Raw genomic sequence first — 26063 nt, 5'->3', positions numbered from 1 at the left:
TTGTCTAGATACAACTGTGTGTCTTCATATATTAGCAGGCTAGAAGACACTTGCTCAGCTGCCGCTCCAACTCCATTTCTATCAGTGTCCTGAGATCATGTTATCATGGAAGCCATTAAGACAGATGAACACCTGAAAGATTTGGAGACAAGAAACATGCATGGCAAGAAATCTATCAACGAAAACAAAGCAAATTCTGGGGAATGACACAACACATACCTGGGAAACTGATGAGCAAGATTGTGCAATTTCTTCTGGGAGGCTGGGTGACTAGCTGCCAAAACTGTGCAAAAGGCAGTCTAGGTTGTCTGGGAGGCAGGACTGGCTGCTGGATCTACGCAATGCGCAATCCAGATTAGCTGCTGGATTTGCGCAATGCGTAATCCAGACTGGCTGATGGATGCTAGGATTGCGCAATGTGAAATTCCAGCTAGGAAGGACTGCAGGCCCAGGGACTGAATTGCACAATTTCCTGGGCCAGCAGTCACTGTCCTCCAGAAATGTGCAAAACAATCCTGGAGGCCAATGTTGGGAAAAAATGTGCATTTCTGGAGAGGAAGGTAAAGCCTTCCTTCCCCAGATTGTGCAATGCAGTCTTAGTGAGGTAGAGTTGGGCCAAGGTTGGCCCGACTCGCCGATGGGCAACCGAAAGTAAGTAAGACAATGAATGCATGGTGACGCTAAGTGAAAGGTGCCGGCCTACAGAAGGTGCTGGCCTACAGAAGGCTACAACCTTTTCTTTTCTTCCAGGGACCATGCTTCATAAATTTTCAGACTGGATCCATCAACAATATCATTCAATCATCAAATATATCTGTAACAACCAATCTCCCTTTTCGAACCAACCACAACCGAATCAATCAATCACTCTGATCATACAAAATGTTGTTACCTGAATACAGTGACCAGAACCCAAGCTAGAACCTAGAACACTGCAACAGGAAACAGAAGTAGCTAAAACATATTTTATAAGGTATACGCTACTTCCATGTGTCGAACCTGTGTGCATACGCTATTTTCTCAAGGCGAACCCGTGTACAGATCTGCAAATCAAATTTAAGATGTATACGTTGTTTTGATATGCAAAACTAGCGTGTATATGTGCCTTTTCTAAAGTGAACCTGCGTACAGATCTGTAAATGATGATTTAAACATTACAACAATTCCAGACTTCAATTATACCTAGATCATCATATTTACAGACTACAACATGTGCCAGTTATTTAGATAAATGATCAAACCACATAAAGATAAATCACTTCAAGCCTTAAGATCTTGACCCAACATTAGATCTTATCCTTCATCACGCGCTAAGGTTCATCCTCAGTTTAGATCCAGCTATCAACCATAACCCAATAACATGTATACTAGATCTTGCTCATCATCAAATATTCAATACTTGAGTACCTTTTCCTAATGATCTTCTCATGCTTTTATAGTCTTAGGCCTTATTCAATACCATGGACCAAAACCACTTAGGACCAATACCTTGTACCAAATACTTAGGGTCAATACCTCAGACCATATATCTTGAACCAATACCATGGATCAAAATACCATGGACCAAATACCTTGGACCAAAACTTAGTTTTCCAATATATACACGCCTTTCATTCTGTGAAAGTGTGTGTGTACGTATACGCTCCTTTTTTTATGTTAACCAGCGTGTATACGCTACTTTGTCAAGGTGAACCTGCGTATACCTCTCTTTCCTCATTCTGTGAAGTTTGATTTGTAACTTTGTGCTGTCAACTTGTTGAACTGTCATTTGAGTGAGTTTCCATCAAGGACAACACCTGTGTCATAGTTCCAAATCTGAGTCATAATGCCAACACCTTATGCACATGCATCAAGTGAGGCCAAGTCCTAATAATATAAGGGTTCAAGAACTAAGTCGTATTAGGCTTCTGTGCACTAGAACCACTGCGACTAATTTCTGAGGGAAGAAAGGCCCAAGTAATTCACCCAACACCTACACCACAGGGCTAGAAGGTTAGTACTCGAAGGAGTTGGGAGGCACAATTTAGGTAGGCCAAGTGACCGTGCATTATAAACAGGCACTTAACCAAAGAGAGATCCGGGTTTTTTTATGGGAAAGTGATTTATAACCATTGATGTTTCCCAGAGGTTTTCCCTAGAGAGTCTTCCCTAGGGTTTTGAACAATAGCAGAAGAAGGAACTCACACAACCATGTCCTCGAGATGAGGTGACATGGTGAGCCTCTATGTGGGTATTATATTAATAAGTTGGAACATCCCCGAATGGAATACAATGGGAAAGTGATGAATGGCAAGGGGTTCAAAGATTACAGGGTACCTAGTCTATGTGGAAGGTGTGATACAGGATTTAGTTCGCCCCGATGGTGTGAACTGGTGTCGTCACCTCGAAATCTATTCCCACAATATTGTAGATAGAGAAAATGGTAGAATGTCTAAGGCTTTATGTAGCAGGGTGACATGGCACATGGACCGGTATCAATGGGTATGAGCACCATCTGGTGCGAAGGATCCCGCTTACAAGGTGGTGGGAGACAAAGTCCCATAGCGAGATGTGAATTACCATATAGCTCAAAGGGAATATCCTCAGTAGTTTCGGAGGGGAGTAGTATGGGAACCTGTCAGAGTTCTATGCAGTGGAGTGACGTAGCCATAGAAGGTCCACATCTACATACATCAAATGTGTGTATGTGTGTGTGTGTGTATTATGTCATAGTTAGACATTAGGACCATAGTGATGGGGTTATACGTGACCTGGTATGAGAAAGTCGGTTGCTACCACTTGTCATGGTGTGGCATGTAATCTGATAGTCATGTGGACATTACATGGGGGCCATGTGGCAGGCCTAATGACGTGGCACTAATATTTAATATTATAAGACTTTAATCATCCATATCTTTTGATTTGGGAGCTAGATTGGAAGAAAATTTATATAATTGGAAATGTCTCAATGAGATGAACATAATGATGTCATTTGTTTCTTGTTTTTTGAAAGTTGAAAAAAGGTGGAAAATTGGACCCCATTTCCATAAAATGACAAAGGGAGTCAAGTCATCATAGTAACTATCTCATTCTACCTTAGTTTGAGCTAGGGTTAGTAGGGGGTTATCAAAGATTTTAGGTTTAACACTTGGACTAGAAGGGCTCTATCGTAGAACTAATAAGTAAAGTTTTGACAATAGACCTTTGATGATCCAATGAGGCCTTAAAGCCTCGTGTTGAGCATTAGAAAATTAGAAACATGTATGTTGTGTATTGATTATATGTGTTGCTTGGCATATTTTATTGTGATATTTTCATGTATCATGATATTAATGGTTGTATATGATTGTGGTTATATTGAAGTTTCAACTGAGGTGTACTATTGCATCTATCTTTACATCAACATATTTCCAATACGAAGCCAAGGTAATAGTGTTTATTATGCATCTAAATTTGTTAAAATTTAACAGATATGCGTGTGTATGGTAGCACATAAAAGACAATAAGGCCAAAGACATGACGTTAAAAGACCACATGAATAACAAACGGTGCTACAATATAGAACCAATGGTCCATGGAATGAATAGTTGAATGGTGCAGTATAGCTCAGTTCAATCATAGCATGGATATGAAGAAGGAAGGACACATGAAGAAGAAAGATCTGTTGGATAGCGAGGAGGGTTAGACTATCATGATTCGATGGACACGTTGAGGAGCTTGAGAGTAGAAATAAGGAGTTGTGAGACTAACAATGAGACTAAGTCCCTTGGCAAGATGTGAATTTCCACATAGCCCGGAGGGAATATCCTCGATAGTTTTGGTGGGGAGTAGTAGGGTACCCATTGGGGTTTTATGCAGTGCATTGATGTGACCATAGAGCCCGCCCCCCCACACACACACACACACACATATATTATGTCATAGTTAGTCGTGGGGACCATAGAGTTGGGGTTATACATGACCTATTATGAGAAGGTCAATAGCTACCACTTGGCATATAATTTGATAGCCATGTGGACATGTCGTGGAGGCCATGTGGCAAGCTTGATGATGTGACACTATTTAGTATGCCGATACTTTAATAGGTCATGTATTTTGATTTGATATCTGAATTGGAACAAAATTTATATCATTGGAAAGATCTCGACAAGATGAATACACCAGTGTCATTCATTTCTCATTTTGAGAAATTAGAAAAATGTCAAAAAATTGGATCCCATTTCCATAATGTGACAATGGGAGTTGGGTCATAATGGTAACTACCTCTTTCTTCCTTAGTTTGGGCTAGGGTTAGTAGGGGGTGTGTTATAACGTAGTATTAAAGCTTCTAGGTTCAACACTTGGATTGGAAGGGCTTTATTGCAGAACTAACAAGCAAAGGTGACATTGGACCTTTGAAGATCCAGTGAGGCCTTAAAGCCTCGTGTTGAGCATTAGAAACCCTATTTTTGTGTGTTTAATATATGTGTCTCTTGGTCTATTTATTGTGATATTTTCATATAGCATGATATTAATAATTGGATATGATTGTGTTGATACAGAAGTGCTAACTAAGGTGTAGTGTTGCATGTAGCCTTACATCAACATATTTCTAGTAGAAGCCAAGGTGATAGTGTTTATTATGCATATGAATTTTGTTAAAATATAACAGTTATGCATGTATATGGAATCATATAAAATACACTAAGGCCAAAGAGATGAAGGTAAAAGACCACATGAATAACAAAGGATGGTACAATATAAATCCAATGGATTGAGGAATTAATAGTAAAATGGCGCATTATAGCTCAGGTCAATCACAACATGGATACGAAGAAGGAAGGATAAATGAAGAAGAAAGATCAGTTGGAAAACAAGAAGGGATAGGCTCTCCTAATTGGATGGACACATTGAGGTGCATGAGAGAAATAATAAGGAGTTGTAAGGTTAACAATGAGGGGCTTGTCAAAGTGCAAGAGAAACAATCAAAAGTCAAAGTAGTCATACTACAAATCCTATCGGACCTGAAAAGGCAGAGGAAGCATGAGTTTAGGATCATCCATAGGGACATGAAATACACTTTGGGACAACAATAAAAAACCAATGGGGAAAATGAGAACATATATAGAAAGAGTCATGTCAGACTCTCAAGTGAAGACATTGTGAAAGGAGGCACTTTATTAAGTACTCCTAAAAAGAAGTCAAGCACCCATGAACAGTTGTATGAGGATGTTCATAGAAGGCCACATTTCCATCGCCATCATCATCACCATGAGGAAAGGAGGAAAAGATACCATGTACCAGAGGAGTTTAAGAAGGCTGAGCCTCCTACCTTTGATGGTGAAATGAGGAAATCAAAGGATGTCAAAGCATGGCTCTTGGGAATGAATAAATTCTTTCAAAGCCATGATTGATTAGAGAATATGAAAGAAAAGGTAGTTACTTCCAACCTAAAAGGAAAGGCTAATATGTGGTGGGAATATCTTAAAAATGTAAAGGGCATAAGAGAAGAAGAGTTGTCCTGGAAGGAGTTTGAGGTGTATTTTAGGAAAACGTATCTATCTGAGAGATATTTCGACAGTAAGTCTAAGGATTTCTATGAAATCATATTGGGACAAATGACAGATGGTGAGTATACCACCAAATTCTTAGAGCTACTAAGGTATGTTCCTTGCCTTAAGGAAGAAAAAGCGAGGATTCAAATATATGTTAGTGGACTGTCGCAATCCTTCAAGGACATAATTAAATTTGAGTAGCCCAAGACATTAGATGATGCAATTCAAAAGTTGAAGCACTACTATGAGCAATATAAGTGTAGGCCTTAGTATAAATCAAAATGGAAATTCAAGGGGAATTCCAAGGTAGCGAGTTCGATCCTTGTTAACCAAGAAAAATAGTAAAGGTCCAACATTGCTAGTAGAGACCATTCTACTCAAGAAGAAGACAAGGATTATGAAAAGGGCCCATTCAAGTATTGGACTTCTGGAGGAAATCATTTAAGAGTTATGAGAAGGGCCCACAACATAAGCACGTTAGCCTAACAATGTATAATGCATAGGAGGCAGACACAGTTAAGGATGTGGCTCAAAATATAGCCAGAATTTATGCATTAAGGGATAATCACCATACAATGATTATAGAGATGGAAAGTATTCTTTGTGACAAAAATATTTCAGTTTTTATTGACCCTGGTTCAAATTTTAGTTACATCACTCTTGCTATTGTTGAGCAGTGTGTAGTAAAGAGGGAAGCACATAACGATCCTTGGTTAGTTCAACTAACCACAGGGATGAAAATAAGAGTTGATTATTGGGTGAGGGCTTCATCAATCAAATTGATTGGGATTCCAAATATTGCAAATATCAATGTGCTATTCTTAGGAGAATATAATGTACTATTGGGTATGGACTGGTTTTACCTACACTGAACCAAGGTAAATTGGTTTGAGAAGAAAATTGAATGCCTAGATGAAGTTGGAGAGAATAAAGTATTACAGGGAAAAATGAAACCCACTTCGGTGAGATTAATCTTAGCTATGAAAGCCAAGAGAAGTCACCTAAAGAGATTCATTCTATTCATTGTGCAAATATCTAGCATCATTGAAGCTAATTGTAGTATTGAGAAGATTGATAGTGATATCCTAAGGAAATAACCTCTTTTAATATAGTTTTTAGAGGAGCTCTAGCATCTAAGGCTCCATATAGAATGAGCACTCCAAAATTAGTTGAGTTGAAGCTACAACACAAGAAGATGTTGGAGAAGGGCTACATAAGGTCAATTGTGTCTCCACGAGGAGCACCATTTCTATTTGTGAAGAAGGATGACACACTCAAGTTGTGTATTTATTACAAGAAATTGAATAAGGTGGCCATCACGAACATATATCCCTTACCATGGATTGATGATTTATTTGATCAATTGAAAGGATTAGTAGGCTTATCCAAGATTGGTATGAGCTTATGCTATCATGAGGTGCACATAAAGGAAAAATGAAAGGAGGGGGACAAGGGATAAAAGGAACATTGAATTCTTCTTTAGGATGTTGAAATTCCTTTTGAACGAGAGTGCGTGATGAATCAGATTCAAAATATTTTCTTCAAATCATGATTAAGAAACAAAAATTTTCATCCAAAAATTTTCAATCCACATTCTCATTTGAAAATTCATACCAAAGATGAAATAATCGGTCAGAAAACTATTTGAGAGATTCATTCAATACCATTCTAAGGTGATTGAATTCATTAAGAACATATTGATATTCATACTTGCCAAAAACATTTTGAAGCTCATTAAGCAATTGCTTAAAGAATAGATAGAAGTAGTGGGTAAAGAATAACATCATTTCTTAGCACGACCAACCAATGTAAGGGTGAACAACCTTGTGAGGATGAATAAACACCACCTAAAAGAAAAAATTGAACAACACAATCACATAAACAAGGACGGTTATCGTACCCTTTCCATCGAACTTTAAATGTGACAAGTTATGTAGAAATTCTAGAGGGATTGAAAGATCTAAAGCTTCCAAAGAACACCTCGAGATTATGATATGGGATGAAGCCATTTAAGGTAAGAGATTCAAACACACTTCACAAGATCAACATGTCATCTAGTCGGCTCCTTCTAGTGCCAAAATGTTGACGGTGTTGGATACTGCCAACATATAGGGGATCTAGCCAATGTGAGTTCCCAATTAGACCTCACACCTTTTGTTGTAGGAGTCCCATCTAGCTAATATGGTTTGGACACCATTGCAAAGGTTTTAGAGGTACGCTTTGGTTACAATACATACACAAGAGATCACAAACACCTCTTTGGGGCAGAAAGAATGTAAAATTTGTGTGCAATCAAATGTAGAAACTTCCACAGCTGATAAATGGAAACAAGCCTCCAATTAGGGAAGTAATAGTACTATCCTAAGGGAGACCCACAAGCAGAAGAGAAAGAGTTGTTGATTTACCTGCAAATTAGTTCACGAGATAAACAACAATCAAAGAAGCATAACAACACTCATTCAACAGTGTCCATATCTAAGCAAAAAAATTGTTCATTAGCCTTAGTATGTATTATGCCAACATATACTGCAAACATATCAAGAATAGTCTTACTATATTCACAATGCATACATGAAGAAGTGATGACTCGAGGAGCTTCTAACTATTAATGAAAGGTTCCAAGTACACTGTTACATAGGTGAAACACTAGATCCATTTTTGGAACACGAAGATACAACTTGTTTCTCCATAGAATGATTTACCTCCTATTCAATACAAGAGAAGCCGAGGCCAAACTCTAAGAATCCAAGCCCTTTACTTGAGTTATGAGGAGCTATTTATAACAAGTGACAATGAATTTTGAGTTCATCATGACTTTTCAACTTCTATGACCTATGGGCTTCCATACACCCTTTTGAAATTCTGTACATGACTTGTTACATTCCATATGTGTCTTTTCACATTCCACATGTGTCTTTTCACATTCCACATGTGTGCCTTGGACTTCATTACATTAAAAATCAATACAAAAGACAAGTTACATATAATATGGTGGCTATATGAGACAAAACTTATTATAGGACAAAAATGATTTCAATATATAATTCATTTTTTCTTCATGGAGCTCATTGGTAATATATGTATGCAATGCTTTGAATTCTGTAGCAATGACTTTGATCTGGACTGACAAGTCTGCTACTAACCGCATATTCACCTCTAGTGCTTTTGTCAATAAGGATTTAGAGCTCCATTGTACATTATTCCATAACCATGACAGTTTCATATGAGCTTTAGCTGGTGTAATGGAATATTGTAGAATAATGTCTTTAGTGATTGTGAAGCCTTCTTGTTATAATGTTTGCTCGATTTTCTCAATATACTGCCTTGTTGTAGGATGATTTCCCTACTTTTTATCTCTCCAAGTGATCCCACTTAAGGTATCTTGTGTTTCTATGCAAGAGACTCTAAACCATTATGCAGTCAACTATAGGAAGCAATAGTATTAGCCGATTGTTCTCCAAGACGGATGTAATTCTAATGGTGGAGTCTTACTTGTACTATGTCTACTTCAGAGACAATCCTATCCTTTCTAACCAATTGTTGCAGAACATTCCAATACTTGGCAGCCCATTCCTGGATTTGATCAATAACTCTATCTGCCACCTTTAAGAGCTTCAAGACTTCTTGTGCTTTCTTTTTCATACCAACAAGGGGCACTACTACTTCATGGAGAAATATCATTTCATCATACAGTTGTGCCATGGTATCCTTCGTTGGCCCCAATTCCTGTTGTATGGATGACTGTCATTCTGATACGATGAAGCTACAAGAAGGTAGTCATTGATTTTTTGTAGCAAGATGTTCTTCTTGTTTCTTTACTGCAACCAACTCTTTCCTTAATCGTGAATTCTCTTTCAACAGATACTCTGAGTTATAATGTGTTGTTGTAGCAAAAGCAACATTAGCTGCCATGATTGCCTAGTTTCCTCCTAATGTTTACAGTTATCACCTTTTTTGTGGACACAAAGACTAGATTACGAGGATCATTTGGGAATAATATCCACCTTTGTTGCACGATAATTTTCTTCAACTGATCAAAGGTGACACTACATATGCCCATGGCTCTATCTTCTACTGGAGGTGTGATTCCCATCTCGTCAAATGGGAGATGGCCACCTGTAAGAGGAGGTTTTATCGAATAACTTGGTTCATCATCTATGGGTTGGATGGCATCATCTTCCTCCAATTCTTCTTATATTTCTTGAGTCATATGTTCTTCCTCTAGCCCTTGTATTTCTTCCTCCTCCTGTGACGTCCTTTATTGTTCTTCTTCTACTCTCATACTTTCCTCTTCTTCTTCTTGTTTCTTTTTGAAAAATTCATCTTGCTTCTTCTTGTTGCATATTTTCTTGTTCAAATTCAATGGATCCCTTATTCAATGGATCAAATTTCTGTTTCCTACTACTTTCTGCCACTAGATCATGCTTGATCCTTTTCCTTGGAGCTATAGTCCTTTCTTGAGTAGTTGTTTGTGATGCCTCTTGTACCTATACATCTTGAGCTGGTGGACCTTGGGGGCAACCAACTTCAATTCCTGAGTGTGTCTTCGTTAATGCATTGTACCATTGATTCACCTTTTCATCTTCTACAATAGCCATTGATGGATACGTTGAAGAAAAATCAATCCTATCACAATGTTCCTTGCACACTTTCCTCGGGTCATACTCCCTGAAAGTCTTTGAATGCAAAGTGCAAGCAGTCTAGCTCTTGTATTTATGCATCTACCCCCTTGTGGCTCTTTAGATCATACATTCCAATCCTCAAAGGGAAAGTGGGCCAAGGGGCCTTCTTCCTTATATGAATAACTCTTGATAACCCTTTATTCAACTGATAAGAAACTTCTTGTAAGACCACCTTGTTAGTTACATATCGCAGCATAATATGAGGAGAAATATAATATTGAAAGCATATTATATATGTGCCTTCTGGTGCAACAAACCAATCTACAATATCAAGTAATGACTCCTTCACTTGGTCGGTCATGCAAGGAGGATTGATCTCATATATCATCTGAAATATGAATGCGAAGAAATGATCTACCAATTTGTCTTATGCCCCTCTGAAACTCAAATCTGATAACACTTTGCAATGGAAGTAAACTGAAAACTCATCGTGTGGAGTCCAGTTCCAATAAATCCTTGGGAATGCATACCATGTACGGATCCCATCCAATATAAATGTTTACATATAAAATTATAGTGCCTGGTTTGTCCTTAGAGATGCTTTAGCCTGCCCAATATGACGTTGCAACTCAAAAGAACATATACCAGCCCAATTAAATATTTTTCCACAGGAAACAACCCAATTGAGCATAAATATCCAATTTTCTTCAAATACTTCATTGTTCTTCCACCCATGTAGCCTACAACACATAGCAATAAGGTACTAGTACACCTAGCTAAGAATCCTAGTCGGGTAAACTGCAGATGGGCAGTGTCAGAATTTGGAAGGCTCTCAACACCAAGACTTGATGATATCACTTGTGTCGAGATCAACCCATCTAGTGTAGAAGATGTTATTGGCATTGATCCGAATTTAAACAGGAACACAACAAATTATAGTTATAACCATAAATACAGAGATGCAACAGAAATAACACTATCTCTCATTAATATCAAATAATGAAATATGCTTACAAATAGAATGGAAATGAGACTAGCTCGGGCGATGGTAGCTTATCTCTGAGAAGAGATGTGGCCGCTACATGCCTCTGGACTGGGTTACAATGAGGCTCAAGGGCCTTTTTATTATTGAACCATAAGATAAAACCCTAAACAATGAAAACCCTAACCCGAGGAGATGTAACACCAAGAGTTTATGGGCCTCATTGGGGTTAGTTCGGCAGCCAACTTCCGGGGGTCATAGATTGGTCATATTATCTTCGTTTGACGTGCATGATACCTCATTAGAAAGATCTCTCCGAGGAATACAACTAAAAATGTGATCTCAATGAGATTTCTTAGAGCAAGATTTCCAAGTTTAGGTCCTCAAAATGGCTCCAGAAGTTTAGGACCTGAAAAAACTGCCAAAAATAGTAAACTGTGCTACAATTAAGGAAACTAAAATACTGAAAGAAACAATGGTGGGGTTCCATGTGGAATAGGCGGGTGGCCACCAATATCCACCTGGATCATTCCTCCCCCCTTAGGAAGTAATGGTATCCATTGCGTTGAATTCCTCCATAAGATGGCGAAACTTCTCCTGAACTTGGTCCCCAGTGAGCCATTTTCCTTGGTGCAAGAGCTGGCCGGATTTGACAACTCAATACAGTTGGATCTTTTGTTGGTGAGTGTTCTTGATCTATGTGTCCATGATCGAATCAATTGTAGCTTGTTCCATGCAATCTAGATTTAACTTTCTTGGTGTGGCTGTTTTGCAATGTTGAATGTGTCTAGTAATGGTGGAAAGTATGGTCGAAGGTGATCTACATTGAACACTGGGTGCAGGCCAAGGAATGGGGTAACGCTGAGCTCAAAAGCATTATCTCCCATAGCCTTGGATATGGTGTATGGCCTATATTGAAGTGGGTGAATCTTGTGGTGCGGCTCAGTGAGGCGCTTCTTCTACAGATGTAGCCAAACTTTGTTGCCCACCAGGAACTTATGTGGCACCCGATGTTGATCATGTCACTGCTTGTACATAGCATTGGCATTGTCCAATATGTCATGGACCTGTTGGTGGATTGTTTGAATGTTTTCAATGAAGCTATTTTCCTTGTTGGTATCGGACTAGACATGAGTTGAATCTGCTTGAGTTGCTGCAAATGTTATGGCCTCATCAATGGGACATAGTGGTTGGAATCCCAAGCCCACCTGAAAAGGGTTGTGACCAGTCGAGTTGTGGAGAGCCCGGTTGTAAATGTGTTGGACATAGGGGAGGCTCTCATCCCATGTGTGTGGATGTTTTGAGTTGTACATGCACAGAATGTGTATGATCATCCTATTGATGACCTCTGTCTGGCCATCAGTTTGAGGATGGAAAGTTGTGGACTTAGTGATCTTGGTGTCCAGCATCGACCAGAGACTAGACCAAAATGTATTGACGAAATTGTTGTCCCAATCTGAGATGATAGACTATGGCATCCCAAAGTGTACCCGCCGTCATTCAAAGAAGAGTTTAGCAGTGGCTTCTGTTGTGATACTCTTCTTGTAGGCCGCCATAATGGGCATCTTCGAGAATTTGTCAACGACCACAAAAACAGAGTCATTGCCATGCTTAGTAGAAGGAAGGCCTGACATGTAATCCATGGAGATGGATTCCCAAGGTCGACTAGGGGTAGGCAGCAGAGTATAAAGACCTTGCTTCTTGATGGTCGGCTTTGAAATGGCGCAGACAGTGCAGGATCTAATGTACTTCCTGACATCCTGTCGAAGATTTGGCCAATAGAAATACTTCTGTAATATTGCCACCATTTTCTCGACCCCAAAATGCCCAAAAACTCCACTGTAGTGTACTCCCCAAATCATCTTCACACACTCTCTTGAAGGAACACAAAGGTGTCCCAAGTGGCATAACAAAGCATCCTGGAGATGAAAATTTGGAAATTGCTAACCCTCCAAGAGAGTATGGTATGTGTGGCCAAATTCTAGGTTGATTTTGTAGAGAAGTGGCCAATCAGAAGTCTCGTGCCCAGAAGAGTTGAGCACAGTGGTTAACACCATGATCGGTGGTCGGCTGAGGTAGTCTGCAACATTATTTGTTCTTCCCTTCTTGTACTTGATATTCAGATGGAATTGTTGCAGGTATGTGGACCACTTCTAATGGAAATCATTTTAAAACTTCCCTTGGGCTTGTATGAACTGTAGGGGTCAGTGGTCTGTGTGGATGATTGTTTCCTTCCCAAAAATGTAATGCTTCCATTGTCGGCAAGCCTGCACAATGGAATACATCTCTTTGTCATAAATGGGATACTTTTGAATTGTGTTTGAAAGTGTCTCATAGTGATATGCCACTAGATGCCCTTGTTGAGTAAGGACTGCCCCAATAGCATAGTCAGAGGCATCCGTCTCGATCTCAAATGGTTTTTGTAAGTCTGGTAATGTGAGCACTAGTGCAGAGCAGAGGTGTTGTTTCAATTCTGTGAATTCCTTCTGTTGAGATTCAGACCGAAAGAATTTTTCTTTCGCTCCTCCTTTAGTGACTTTACTCAAGGGTCAAGTGATATGAGAGAACCCCAACAAAAACCTGTGGTAAAAATTGGCAAGACCCAAAAATTTGGAGAGCTCCGTCAGAGTGGTTGGGGCTGGCCAATCTCGAATGACTTGGATCTTGGCTGGATCCACATGCACCCCCTGTTCATCATTAATGTATCCCAGACACTGAACCTGGGTCATGCCAAAAGTTCATTTCTCCAAATTGGCACACATCTTATGTTTCCACAGTGTTTGGAGAACCTGTCGGATGTGGTGGAGGTTCTCTTCCCAACTTTGGCTGAAGATTAGGATGTCATCCAAGTATACCACTACAAATGAGTTGGTGAAGGGCCGCAAGATGTCATCCATAAGCCTCATGAAGTTTACAGGATCTTTCGTCAAACCAAAGGCATAACCAACCATTCAAAAAGGCCCTCCTTGGCTTTGAAGGTAGCGTTCCACACATCGGAGGGTTCGATTGGTACTTGGTGATATTCGAACTTCAAGTCAATCTTGCTGAAATATATTGCCCCCTAGATTTGGTCCAAAAGGTCATCAATCTGCAGGATCGGGTTCCTATTTCGGACAGTGATCTTGTTTAGTGCTTGATAGTTAATACACAGTCTCCAAGTCCCATACTTCTTTTGTACCAACACGATTGGGCTCCCATAAGGTGATGAATTCGGCCGAATGTGACCCTTCTACAGTAGCTCCTGGATTTGCCTCTTGATTTCATCATTCTCCATAACAGAGCGCTGATATATTGGTTCATTGGTTAATGACGCACCTGGGGTCAGATCGATGGAATGATTGACCTGACAATGCAGAGGCACCCTTGCGGGGGAGGTGAAGATGTCCTCATACTCCTCCACGACCTTGTCCATCTGTTGTTGTCATATGGAGGGTCCCTGTCTGGAGGTCATGGCCACAATCTTCTTCATTCCTTGAGGGCGTATCATCAGGAAAAAGAATTCCCGGTTTTTTAAATGAGCTTACTGCATTGTTTTGAAATAACCATAGAGATGGTGGTAGGTGGTGCTACCTCTGGTATCTTGTACAACTTATTTCCCAATGTAACAATAACAGTGCGAGGCCTTGACTCATACACAACATGTCGCTTCCATAAGTATGGTTGGCCTAATAATACATCACAAACATCAAGCGGAGCAACGTCGCATAATACCTCATCCGTGAAGGGCTTGATGTTGTATGGAAGGTGACATTGTTGGCTCATGCGCAAATGCCGTCCATGGTGAAGCCACCCAATGGTGTACAGTTGTGGGTGTGTTGTGGTTGGCAAGCCCACCCACTTCACGACCTCTACTGAAATGAGGTTCTTTTGGCTCCCGTTGTCGATAATAAACTGTAGCGGGGAACCCTTTACCCACATCTGGGATTGGAAGAGGCGTTTCTCCTCCTCTAGATCTTCGGGTTCCTCCTTCTAGATCTTTCTGGTGGAAATGGTGGTGTTGGGCTCCGCATCGATAATTTACTTCCCTTTGTCATTCCCCTTGTCGGGTTCTGACTCAGAATGGTAACATGCCTCTCATTCCGAAGCCTTTAGCTCGGCCACCAGTGACTGCTTGGCCCAACACTCACTTGTGTTGTGAGTGGAGCTCTTATGGAACTCACACCACTTTCTCATGTCCTTCGTCGACTTCACGATGTTTCTCTTTGCTTGTGGCTTTGGTGAGTTGTCTTGGGCCGCCCCGCCTTAGCTTTGTCCTTTTTTCTATGGTTCGGGGGCACCTTTCCCTTACTTCGGATTCGCAAATCCAAAGTCTCGCTTCTTCTATTTAAAATTTTGCTCGATCTTGACTGCATATTGGTATGCCATGTCGAGCAAGGAGATGTCCAGGAATTCCATCTCATCCTAGATGTACATGTGCAGGCAGTCGAGGATCTTGAGAACCAAATGCTTCTTAGAGTCCTTGATACCCAACTTCGTGCGAAGGGTATGAAAAACATTGGTAAACTCTGGCACATCTTGGTCCATTCCTTCTCACAACATTGTCCACTTTATGTATTTATCCTCATAGCTCCTGACAGGGTAGTACTGCTCCTTGATGGCATCCTGGAACGAGTTCCAAGTAGGTGCGCCTGAAAACATTGAGTTCATACTTCATCCTTCTGTTCACAGTAGGTTTCCTGCCAGTCCTTGACGTGAGGGAATGCTTTGAGAAGTGCAAAGGTGATCTTTTCCTGGATGGAAAAATCATGAACGGGAAAATATCCTTCTAGCATATTTAACCATTTATCTACAACGTCTGCTGCATCTATCTGACCCTCAAATATGGGAATGTCAAAGTTAACTTGTACCTTAAAGGGTGTGTCGCTTCCAGAATAGTTGCTGGAAGTAGATGCGTCGCCCCTGGGTAGCCGCTGAAGGCTCTGGGCAAAGTTGTCCATCATCGCGTTCCTTTGTTGCTCAAGGGCTTCATCGAGCAACATTTTGATAGGATCTCCTACCCCCATATCTTTCTTTTCATCCGCCATGGGAGGTCGTTGGGATTTGCAAGGCTGGTCTTGTAAAGGTTTGACCAATTAGAATGAATTGGAAATACTTTATAATGGTAAATTGCGTTGTTATTATGTTGTTCAATAACAAATTTGATTTTTAAATTATGTGGTTCAATAACAAATTGTATAAATTAGTCTATCAACACTAATTATAATAAATTGTGAAATACTTTATAATGGTAAATTGTATTGTTATTATGTTATTTAATAATAATTTTGAAATTATGTTGTTCAATAACAAATTATATAAATTAGTCTATAAACGCTAATTACAATAAATTGTGAAATACTTTATAATGGTAAATTGTATTATTATTATGTTGTTCAATAATAATTTTGATTTTTAATATATTAGAGGGATTAAATTTTTTGAAGTGTAAATTTTTTAAAACTATTTTTTAATCTAAAATTTAATATATATATATATATATATATATATATCTCTCTCTATTTGATCCAAGTGCTTAATATATTTGTGGTTATGATGGATACAATTGGTTTCATACACACTATGTGTAATTTTACATTGTTTAAATTGCATTTCGAATGTATAAATGAATTCAACACATTGAAAATATTTATAGCCATTTGGATTGGATACACTATACAACATGAACTTACAACTCTTAACACATCTAGACAAAAATGACCAAAAATTATACTTTAAAAAGAGTAATGTAAAATAATAATAAATACTTAAAATGTTTTATTATTTTTTTTCAATTATTTTTATAAGATGTATATATTTTTTTAACAATATATAATATAGACATAGTTAACATTAAAATATTTTATCAATATCTACACTATAAATTTTTTATTGTTATTAATATCTTTTAAATGCCATATCTTAATTTAATATTAAGAATTAAATAAATTACACATCTTCCTCTGATTATTTTTACTAGAAAGTAAGGAATTTTTTTACTTATAATTTTCTTTGAGCATTGAAATATATTATTATAATCAATTTTTTTCATATATAAAATACTGAAATAAATTAAATGACATAGATATTCAAGTCTTTTTTTCAGGATGAAAAAGCATGATTGTATTATATAAGATATATAAAGAGACATATTTGTACATTCGCTTGAAAATATGAATATGACCCATATAGCTGGATCATTTTAAGAAAAAAAACATGGAACATATCCCAAAAAAATGGCAAGGCTCTGCCAGGGAAACCGACAGAACCAGCTACAAGATTTTCTTAAATCATAGTGTTGCCAGGAAAACCAATAGATCATAGACTAACATCCAGCTTTAAGATTTTCTTAGATCATAAAGTTGCCATAGGAGAAAAAGTTCGTCAGAAGAGAAACAAGAAGCAACATTTTTTAAAACAAACATAAGGCGAAGGAGAAAACCCATGTATACCTGTGAGACTGCTTTCATAAAATTAGAAATAAGGAAGAGAAAATTCCTGGATAGTGAAAATTTTCCTTTCAGAAGATACATACAAAAACCAAGACCCCTGATTTTGAGCCCTGCTGATATGATGAATTGAACATACATCCAAATTTCCCCAGAAAAAACTGATCCTGTCCATCCATCCTACGAAGTGTGGCATGGTGGATTATGTCTCAAAATAGATATTCAAGTCTTATATTAAAATATTTACAAAATAATTTATTTATAGTTAAATAAGAGAAATATTTTTACTAAATCTTCGTCACATTGCCCTATCCTATACGAGTGGAAAGAGCACATTCACGGCTATACCAGTGGAAAGAGCACATTCACGGAAATTATAGAAAATGTATTATATTTATAATTAAAACTAATGTCATTTTTGCTTTGTTTTTATTTTTCATTATATTAATATATTTATTTAAAAGTATAAAAAATGTCAAGTCAAAGTTGAGAACTAAAAAAAATTATGCCCAAAGGAGGAGCACATTCACAGAAATTATAAAAATTGTATTATGTTTATAATTAAAACTAATGCCATTTTTTATTTGCTTTTATTTTTCATTATATTAAATATTGTTATTTATTTAAAAGTATTTAATTTTTATATTAAAAAAAATGTCAAATCAAAGTTGAACCAAAAAAGATTATGCCAACAGACCCTATAATATACCTCTGGGCAAAAAAATCTGTATTAAAAAATTATACATATTTACACGGTGAAATGCAGTTTCTTCATTTCCCACAAAATCGCCTTTAAAACTCATATTATTAGAGAGGAAGATCACCAGCACTGATCTGTTTCCCAACTCCGCCCCACGTGACCACAATATCCATACGTGGGAGCTCGTCTATTGGTCGCTTTAATCCACGTTTTTCCAGCCAAAGCCCTCTTTTGGGCCAAAAGCTGTCGGTCATATTCAGCGCGGTCACGTGGATCCGAAAGAGTCGCATACGCATTGTGAATCCTTAAAAACAACTGTGTGCGCTCACTTTTTACCTCAGGAGAAATCGCCTGATCCGGATGATACTCCCGTGCCAGCTTTCTGTAAGCCCTCTTTATATCCTTTGCAGTCGCCGTGGGGCTTATCTCCAGTACCTGATACAAATCTTTTGACTCTATGTGACCAGGTTCTGAAATAACTGCTTCTGCGCCCGCAGAGGCCTGCATTCCTCTCACCTGGAAACACCGCCGAAATCTAACATTTCTGCTAATGGTGCTCGATCCCACAGGCAGTGTTTGGCGGCCCCTATGACCAGCGCGCGGTGATTCAGTGGAGGAGAAAACATTAGAGGAAAATAGAAGGGAAAATGCCATTGCTGGTATCTAATTTTTCTTCTTCTAAAAACCAAAGGGACTGATACTGATCTACTGAATAATCGCTCGCGGAAACTATGGATAAGAGAAGAATGGACGACCGATCATCAAAACTATGAGTAAACAGAGGGGATTCACAAACAAAAAGCAATAAGAGGAGGAGAAGGAGAAATACGTAAGTCTTGTAGCAAGGGGAAGGTTTTACTTGTATACACAAGAAGCCGGGGAAGAAACAGTAAAATAAAAAGAGGAAATGTTTTCAGGTAGCGCGTTGCATTCACACTGTTGCCGTACATCTGACCGCCGCGTATGATGTGGCATAGCCTCTGCGTAGTTGAGTTATGTTACATCGTGGGGTCGACTGTACCCATGAAAAAACGTAAAACCTTTTGAGGGGTTTGCCCATCGAATTGTTGTGAGACAAGTTGCCAACGTGGTATTAGGAAAGCATCTTCCAGGTTGCTTGTGCTGTAAACCCCATCGAATTGTAGTGAGACAAATTGCCAACGTGGTATTAGGAAAGCATTTTCCAGGTTGCTTGGGCTGTGGTTCTAGAAGAACATTCCATAGCTGCAATTTCCAACGCTCTTTTCCGTGTCTGTGAAAAATTATTGAGAGGATAAGCTCTTTGCACTTTGTTGGCGTGGACTCGTTGAAGGTAAAACCTAACGCACGTTTCCGTGTCTGTGAGAAATTATTGAGAGGATAAGCTCTTTGCAAACTGTGCTGACATGGCTAGATAGAGGATAAAATACATCAGGTGGAGACGTAGAGTAAACAAGAATTTGAGTGTGACGTTTCAACTAAAACAGTCTTTGCTACGGTTATGCTGGAAGCCCGTGAGTTCCTTTTGAACGTGATGCTGCTTGGTTTACTCTTTTATTGTGTGTACTGTTAAAAGAGAATGACATCATATGCAAATCTATTTCTTTGGATTGGATGGTGGGTTAATTATGCATTTTAAAGAGCATGTATATAAGGGAATATTTCAAAATTTGCCGTTTTTATGATAGAAAGTTGTATTATTAAAATATGTATAACTTAGTTTTTAGGAGATTTTTGGGAAATTGATGATAGTTGTGATAATGAAGTGTTATGTATTAAGAGATTTGAGATTTAAATATTAAATATTTTTATATTTGTGGAAAAAGTATACTATGCATCTAAAGATTAGAGTAGTAGGAGCCAAAATCAATCGTAGTAGAAATCAATCTCATATCAAACGACTATGAAATCAACCCAGTTTTCCATTTTGGACTTTTAAACCATGTCACACCAACTCAATTGTTAGTTGGAGTTTACTTAATAAAATTATTAATTCGCAATATCATAAAAAAATCTCAAATTCACTAAAGGATATGCCACCTTATTGCTTCTTACTGAGCAATAACAGATAAAATTGCAGACACTCAATAATATATTTTATTAATTGTTGAATGAGGAAATTACACACATATTTATACAATCAATAGTCTTAAGATAGGAATGCTATCTTAGACGTACAGTAGTGTGGTTGAGAGATTCTCTCAACCACACACTAAACTAGGAGAAACTATATCCTAGCTTATTCCTATTATGTAGGAACAAACTCCTCAAATAGAAAATTACGACCATAGACAAGTAGGAATTAATTATTTCCAACTCCCCCCCTTAATGACTACTTGTCATGATAGTCAAATCCACCACCATCAGGCGAATTGGATTGGCGCGATCCTGAACGAAAAACCTACGCCCATTGGCACGATTAATGGCCTAACAGACGCGCCAGTTGGCCTTCCTGGCACTGTTGTCAGTGCGAAAAATGTGCCAATCCCCTTCTACTCAGAAAAAATCATCTGAGTTCAAGCCAAGTGTTCTGCAGTCCACCTGCTCAATTGAGCACAAAGCTCTCGTGTACACACAGCCACAAAGGCAAAAGATTCGCTCAACTTGTCAAACAACGCATTGACATCCACGATTCCAGCCACAAAGGCACCTCAAGCCACATAGGCGATTCAGCCACAAAGGCAAGCTGGCCACAAAGGCACTTCAGTCACAAAGACCATATAGATGGTTTCTGGCTCACCACCAACCCTCACTTTCAAGTGATAAAAGATGGTTTCAGGCTAACCATAAACCATTACAAAGTGGTTTTAAGATCACCACGAACTTTCAAATGCCTTTAAAAACTTACATCTGATTCCACATTTTGGAGTTTCTTGGTACATACAATGACTATTACAATAACATGCTAGGGAGTCTATTCCACAAACCACACTAACTCAGACAAACATCTATTTTTCTGTCCACCATAAACGTTGTCGCTACTCCTTTACCTCATCTTTTCATAGTTCACATCTTGGGCATCTTTGTCAAATAAATTCTTGGAACTCCATGCTTATCCTGTAATTTGTTAGAGTCATGAATTCTAACGAAACAACTTTGCCTACACTGAGTTAGCTAGGCTCAATAAGGCTCAATAGTATTATCCATGATTCCAAGACATAAAAAAAAAAAAAAAAACTTTCAAATTGACAAAATATCAAATTTCTCTTTCTTTGCCCAAAGATGATTATTTCCCAAACATAACAGTGACTATTAGAGTCTAGAAATGTCATGAATCATAACCAGTGATCTGCAATTGGCCGCCTGCTCGGCACACACCACCAGCCCGATCTCCTCCAATCCTGCAGTGTTCTAGACCCAACAATCTTCTCCACGCTGGGCTGCCACTCCAGAAACACGGCAGCAGCACCGCCAATCCTCTGCCAACACCGATCTTCTCCACGCTGCACTGCCAATTAGCAGCACCGCCAATCCTCTACCAACACCGATCTTCTCCACGCTGCGCTGCCAATTAGCAGCACCGCCAATCGTTTGGATGGTTATTGGCCGCCAAGTCTCCAGATCCAGCTTCTTGGCATTAATTTTTCCACTAGAGTTAATCATTCTCAACGTTCTGCCATCGATCGGCCTTCAATTAGTCCGTTGACCGAGAAAATTTGCCACACGACCCGTTCGTCCATCGTCAGCCTTTCGATGACCTCGGCGCTCCCGATCCGCGCCTCTGCATTTTTGCTCCGCAACAATCCTGCCATGGTCTCCAACTCCATCACCATCGGTGTTAGCCTCGTTGATCATTTCATCAACCTCCTCATCTGTGAGCTTCTCCCCAAAACTTGTCATGACATGTCGAAGCTCAGAAGCAGAGATGAGGCCATCCTGGTCCTTATCAAAAACTTTAAAAGCCTCCTTCAATTCCTCTTCTGAAACTGTGTACTTCATTTTTCGGGCCATGAGGTTCAGAAATTCCGGGAAGTCAATGGTTCCACTCCCATCGGCATCGACTTCATTGATCATTTCTCGGACCTCGGCTTCTGTGGGATTCGGTCCCAGGGAACGCATCATGGTCCCCAATTCGTTAGTCGTAATGCAACCATCGCCATCCTTGTCAAAGAGGCTGAAGGCCTCCTTGAACTCAGAAATCTGCTCTTCGGTTAATTTCACCGCCATAGTATTCGATCTAACTCTTCCCAGATGACTAAAGTAACTTCTATTCCTATGGCTGAGATCAACCCGGTTTCGAATCCTGTAGAGTGAAAGAACTCCTGCCGATTCTAGGATACCAAGATAAAATTACAGATCTCCCTCTTCCTCAGAACGCTCGACCACACCACGATCGCTCCACCAAATTGGATCTTCTACCTTTGCGTGGTTTGGGGTTGCCGTCATAATGATGGCATGGTGGCCTATCACACGCACAGGCACCACGGATACCAGCACTCCCACACCTCCGCTGACAGCAAATCATAGCCAGCCATATGCAGAGTCGCTGCCATGGAATTCGAACTCGGGCCCTACGAAAAGATTCAGGCGAACGAATGCAAGAAGGATCTTACAATCCAAAGCACCGGAATGATAAATAGTCCTCTCGCCCACGCAGATTTTCTTGGCATGCGAGGCCCCCCTTTCTTCTCCTCGATCGTCGTCACTGTCACGAGAAGGCCTAGCACTCCACTGCCTCCCGTATCGCCGTCACCATTGACACATCTGCGGCCCACCGCCATTGAGAAAGAAAGAGTAACAAGCACATGACACGTCAGGAGCACTTTACCCATATTCCGTTGTCAATGCACGCACTTGCAAACAAATACTCCGAACATCCCTTTTCTGTCGCATGCTACCGAGCTACCTGCTTTCACTGCCCACCGTTCGTTCACTGTACTGGAAATGCAGTGACTCGCCAAGCCCAGCTTGCCATCCAAGATCAGCACCACTCTGGCAGATCGCTCATTACCCACACAACTTTCGATGGACAAACAAATAATGAAATTATACACTCCATTATTTTCCCTCAGCCCAGGAGGGGCCAGGCCCTCACAGGCTCTGATACCAAGATAAAATTGCAGACACTCAATAATATATTTTATTAATTGTTGAATGAGGAAATTACACACATATTTATACAATCAATAGTCTTAAGATAGGAATGCTATCTTAGACGTACAGTAGTGTGGTTGAGAGATTCTCTCAACCACACACTAAACTAGGAGAAACTATATTCTAGCTTATTCCTATTATGTAGGAACAAACTCCTCAAATAGAAAATTACAACCATAGACAAGTAGGAATTAATTATTTCCAACTATAGCTGAAAACACAACCAATATGCTTAATTCTAATCATACTAATCCAAACATAAAGCTATATTTTGCTAAACATTCACAAAAGAAATTTTAATAGCTTAATGAAGACAATTTTTCATTCAAACTTTTATTTAATCTTTCGATGCTTTAACAATATTGATCAAATAAATATTACAAATTTGCTAAAATACTCATTTTTAATAGTATATTTCACATTTTCATTATAATTAACTGGTTTCCACAATACTCAATTCAAATTTGATTAATCTATATTCAATACCTAAAAATGATGTTTGTCCATGACAATTTTGGAAGCAATAAACCCATCATTCATAATAAAAATAATAGAAAGAAAATGCAATATTTATTAACATTTTCAACAAATTTTTAATTTCCAGAAAATCACTTTATTTTTAGTTAGGGTTAGTTTAATAAAAAGCAAAAACAAAGTAGATATGGCATTTCTTATTAAATAAGTATACTTACTTTTTGCAAATCATTTTGATTATTGTTTATTTTGTAAAATATTTTATGTTTAAATTAATAAGAGATTAATTTTTTTATAACTAGATTAAAAATTTTGAAATTTTAATATATATAATTAAAATCAACAATTGATTTCAATAATATTTATCTATTCTTTATAAATATTCCAAAATCTATAATAAACATAAAAGTGGTATTAAAAAGTTATTTTCCCATTAGGGATTCTCCATACCCTCTTACCAAAAAGAAACTCAATACCCTCTTACCAAAGAGAAAAATTGTGTTTCTTTGAATCATCGCAATTGATTAGGGATATCTCTGAATTTTCTTATTTGATGGAGCAAATTCCCTAGCATAAGGTATTATGATCATCGAACACACAAAAAAAAATTCAATGAGCAACAAAGCCAACTAAGACATACAGAAAAAGAGGACATAAAAAAATTACAAGATCATGCAGTTTTAAGAAAAGCTGCATTCAAGTAGATTTGGTTGAGGTGAAGCCACAGAGTAGTAGGTCCCAATGGCCCAACCTTAATGGAAAAGTGATGTGTCACAGACTCTGCAGAATTGAGTGATGTAATGTGACATGGTCGATTTTACTTCAGGAAAAAAAATATCTTTTACGTGGACATCATTTTTCAAGGAACCGCACATTGAATTCTTGTCATTATAATCGTGGTTGGGATTGGGAAAATATCACTCATGTTACCTATGCTTCAGTTTTTTATAATTTTGTATAGAATTGCCTTCAAAATAAATATCCTTCAAAATAAATATTACAGAGTAATATTACCAGTTTTGATATGTTTTCTAACTAGGCACCACACGACCACCACACGACCACACTATTTATATGTGGGAGCTCATCCATTTGTCTCTTCACTACATGCCTGGCCAGTGAAACCCCGCACTTAACCTGAATGCTTGTAGTCATATTGAAAATGGTCACGGTCATGTCGATTCGAAAGAGTGACATAATCATTGTGCATCCTCAAAAACAACTTGGTGCTCATTTTTTCCTCAGGGGAAACAAATGAAACTTCCACACATCTTTCTCTAATCCCTCTCTATATCCTTTAGCGTCACCATGGAGCTTGTCCCTAGAACATCATACAAATTAAGTATGAACGGTTTTAGAAATTACCACTATGCACATACAGAGACTTATATTGCTCTCACCTTGAAAAAAATGTTGAAATATAACATTTCTGCTCCATGCACTCCATACCATAGGCAGTGTTTGATCGACCATATGGCTAGAACTTGGTAATTCTCAACATTACAACTTGGTGATTCACTAAATGAGAAAACAATTAAGGAAAATATAAGAAAAGCAGCCATTACTCATATATAATTTTCAATCTTCTGAAAATCAAAGTGGGTATTGCTTATGTAAGATTGATACAGTGAATAATGCTCAACTATGGAGAGGAGAGGAAAAGCTTACAAGAAGAAGAGGAGAGGAAAAGCTTACAAGAATCCTGTTGTGTTGTATTTTCTTTATAGTAGATATGAGAACTTTTTGATATGCGCTTGTATATTTCACAATTTTTTCCAAATCATAATTGGTATATATTGTTGGAAACATTGAAAAGGAGGTGAATCAATATTTCTTTTACAATTTTTATTTTAGGCTAGTTAAGATCATTTAATAAATCAGAACACAAAAATGTATAGTGTGAATGCATGAAGATGGGTTACACTTTTGGCCAAATGCGGGGATGAAATTGAAGCCCTCAATATTTACATAAGCATTGTGAATTTTGATTAGAAGCAAAAGACAATTTGTGGAGAATTATGTTGTTTTCCTAATGATATTTTTTGCAAAAAAACTAGTATCATATAATATACCAATTTTCCATTAAATAAAATGCTTGTCTTTGTAAATTTTTGCACATCTTAAGAAGTATGTGTGTGTTTGTTTAGCATAACTTAGTATAAAATGTGTAATTTAAAAAATGTATATTTGAGCATGATCTACACAGAGAGAACTAAGTTTTTCATATTTAAAAAATTATTTTTTTATGCAAAATTATTATTTTTTTTATTATTT

At 38.3% G+C, this 26063-nt stretch overlaps 2 protein-coding genes across 2 annotated transcripts; both read right to left on the bottom strand.

The window, feature by feature from the left end:
• Positions 1-18232: 18232 nt before the first annotated feature.
• On the bottom strand, positions 18233-19310 carry LOC149172936 (chaperone protein dnaJ 11, chloroplastic-like). Its single transcript, XM_089427841.1, has one exon. It carries the CDS (start codon positions 18894-18896, stop codon positions 18363-18365), a length of 534 nt encoding a protein of 177 aa, XP_089283967.1. The 5' UTR covers positions 18897-19310; the 3' UTR covers positions 18233-18362.
• A 2541-nt stretch (positions 19311-21851) lies between these two features.
• Positions 21852-22472, bottom strand: LOC149172935 (calmodulin-like). Its single transcript, XM_089426512.1, has one exon. The coding sequence runs from the start codon at positions 22386-22388 to the stop codon at positions 21852-21854; it is 537 nt and encodes a 178-aa protein (XP_089282638.1). The 5' UTR covers positions 22389-22472.
• Positions 22473-26063: the final 3591 nt, after the last annotated feature.

Source organism: Pinus tabuliformis, chromosome 4_2 (assembly GCF_031772625.1).
Source record: "Pinus tabuliformis cultivar Carrire ecotype Pingquan chromosome 4_2, CPIR1, whole genome shotgun sequence".
Lineage (NCBI taxonomy): Eukaryota > Viridiplantae > Streptophyta > Pinopsida > Pinales > Pinaceae > Pinus > Pinus tabuliformis.
The sequence above is the reverse complement of the archived record's forward strand: the minus strand, read 5'-3'. Positions and strand labels throughout refer to the sequence as shown.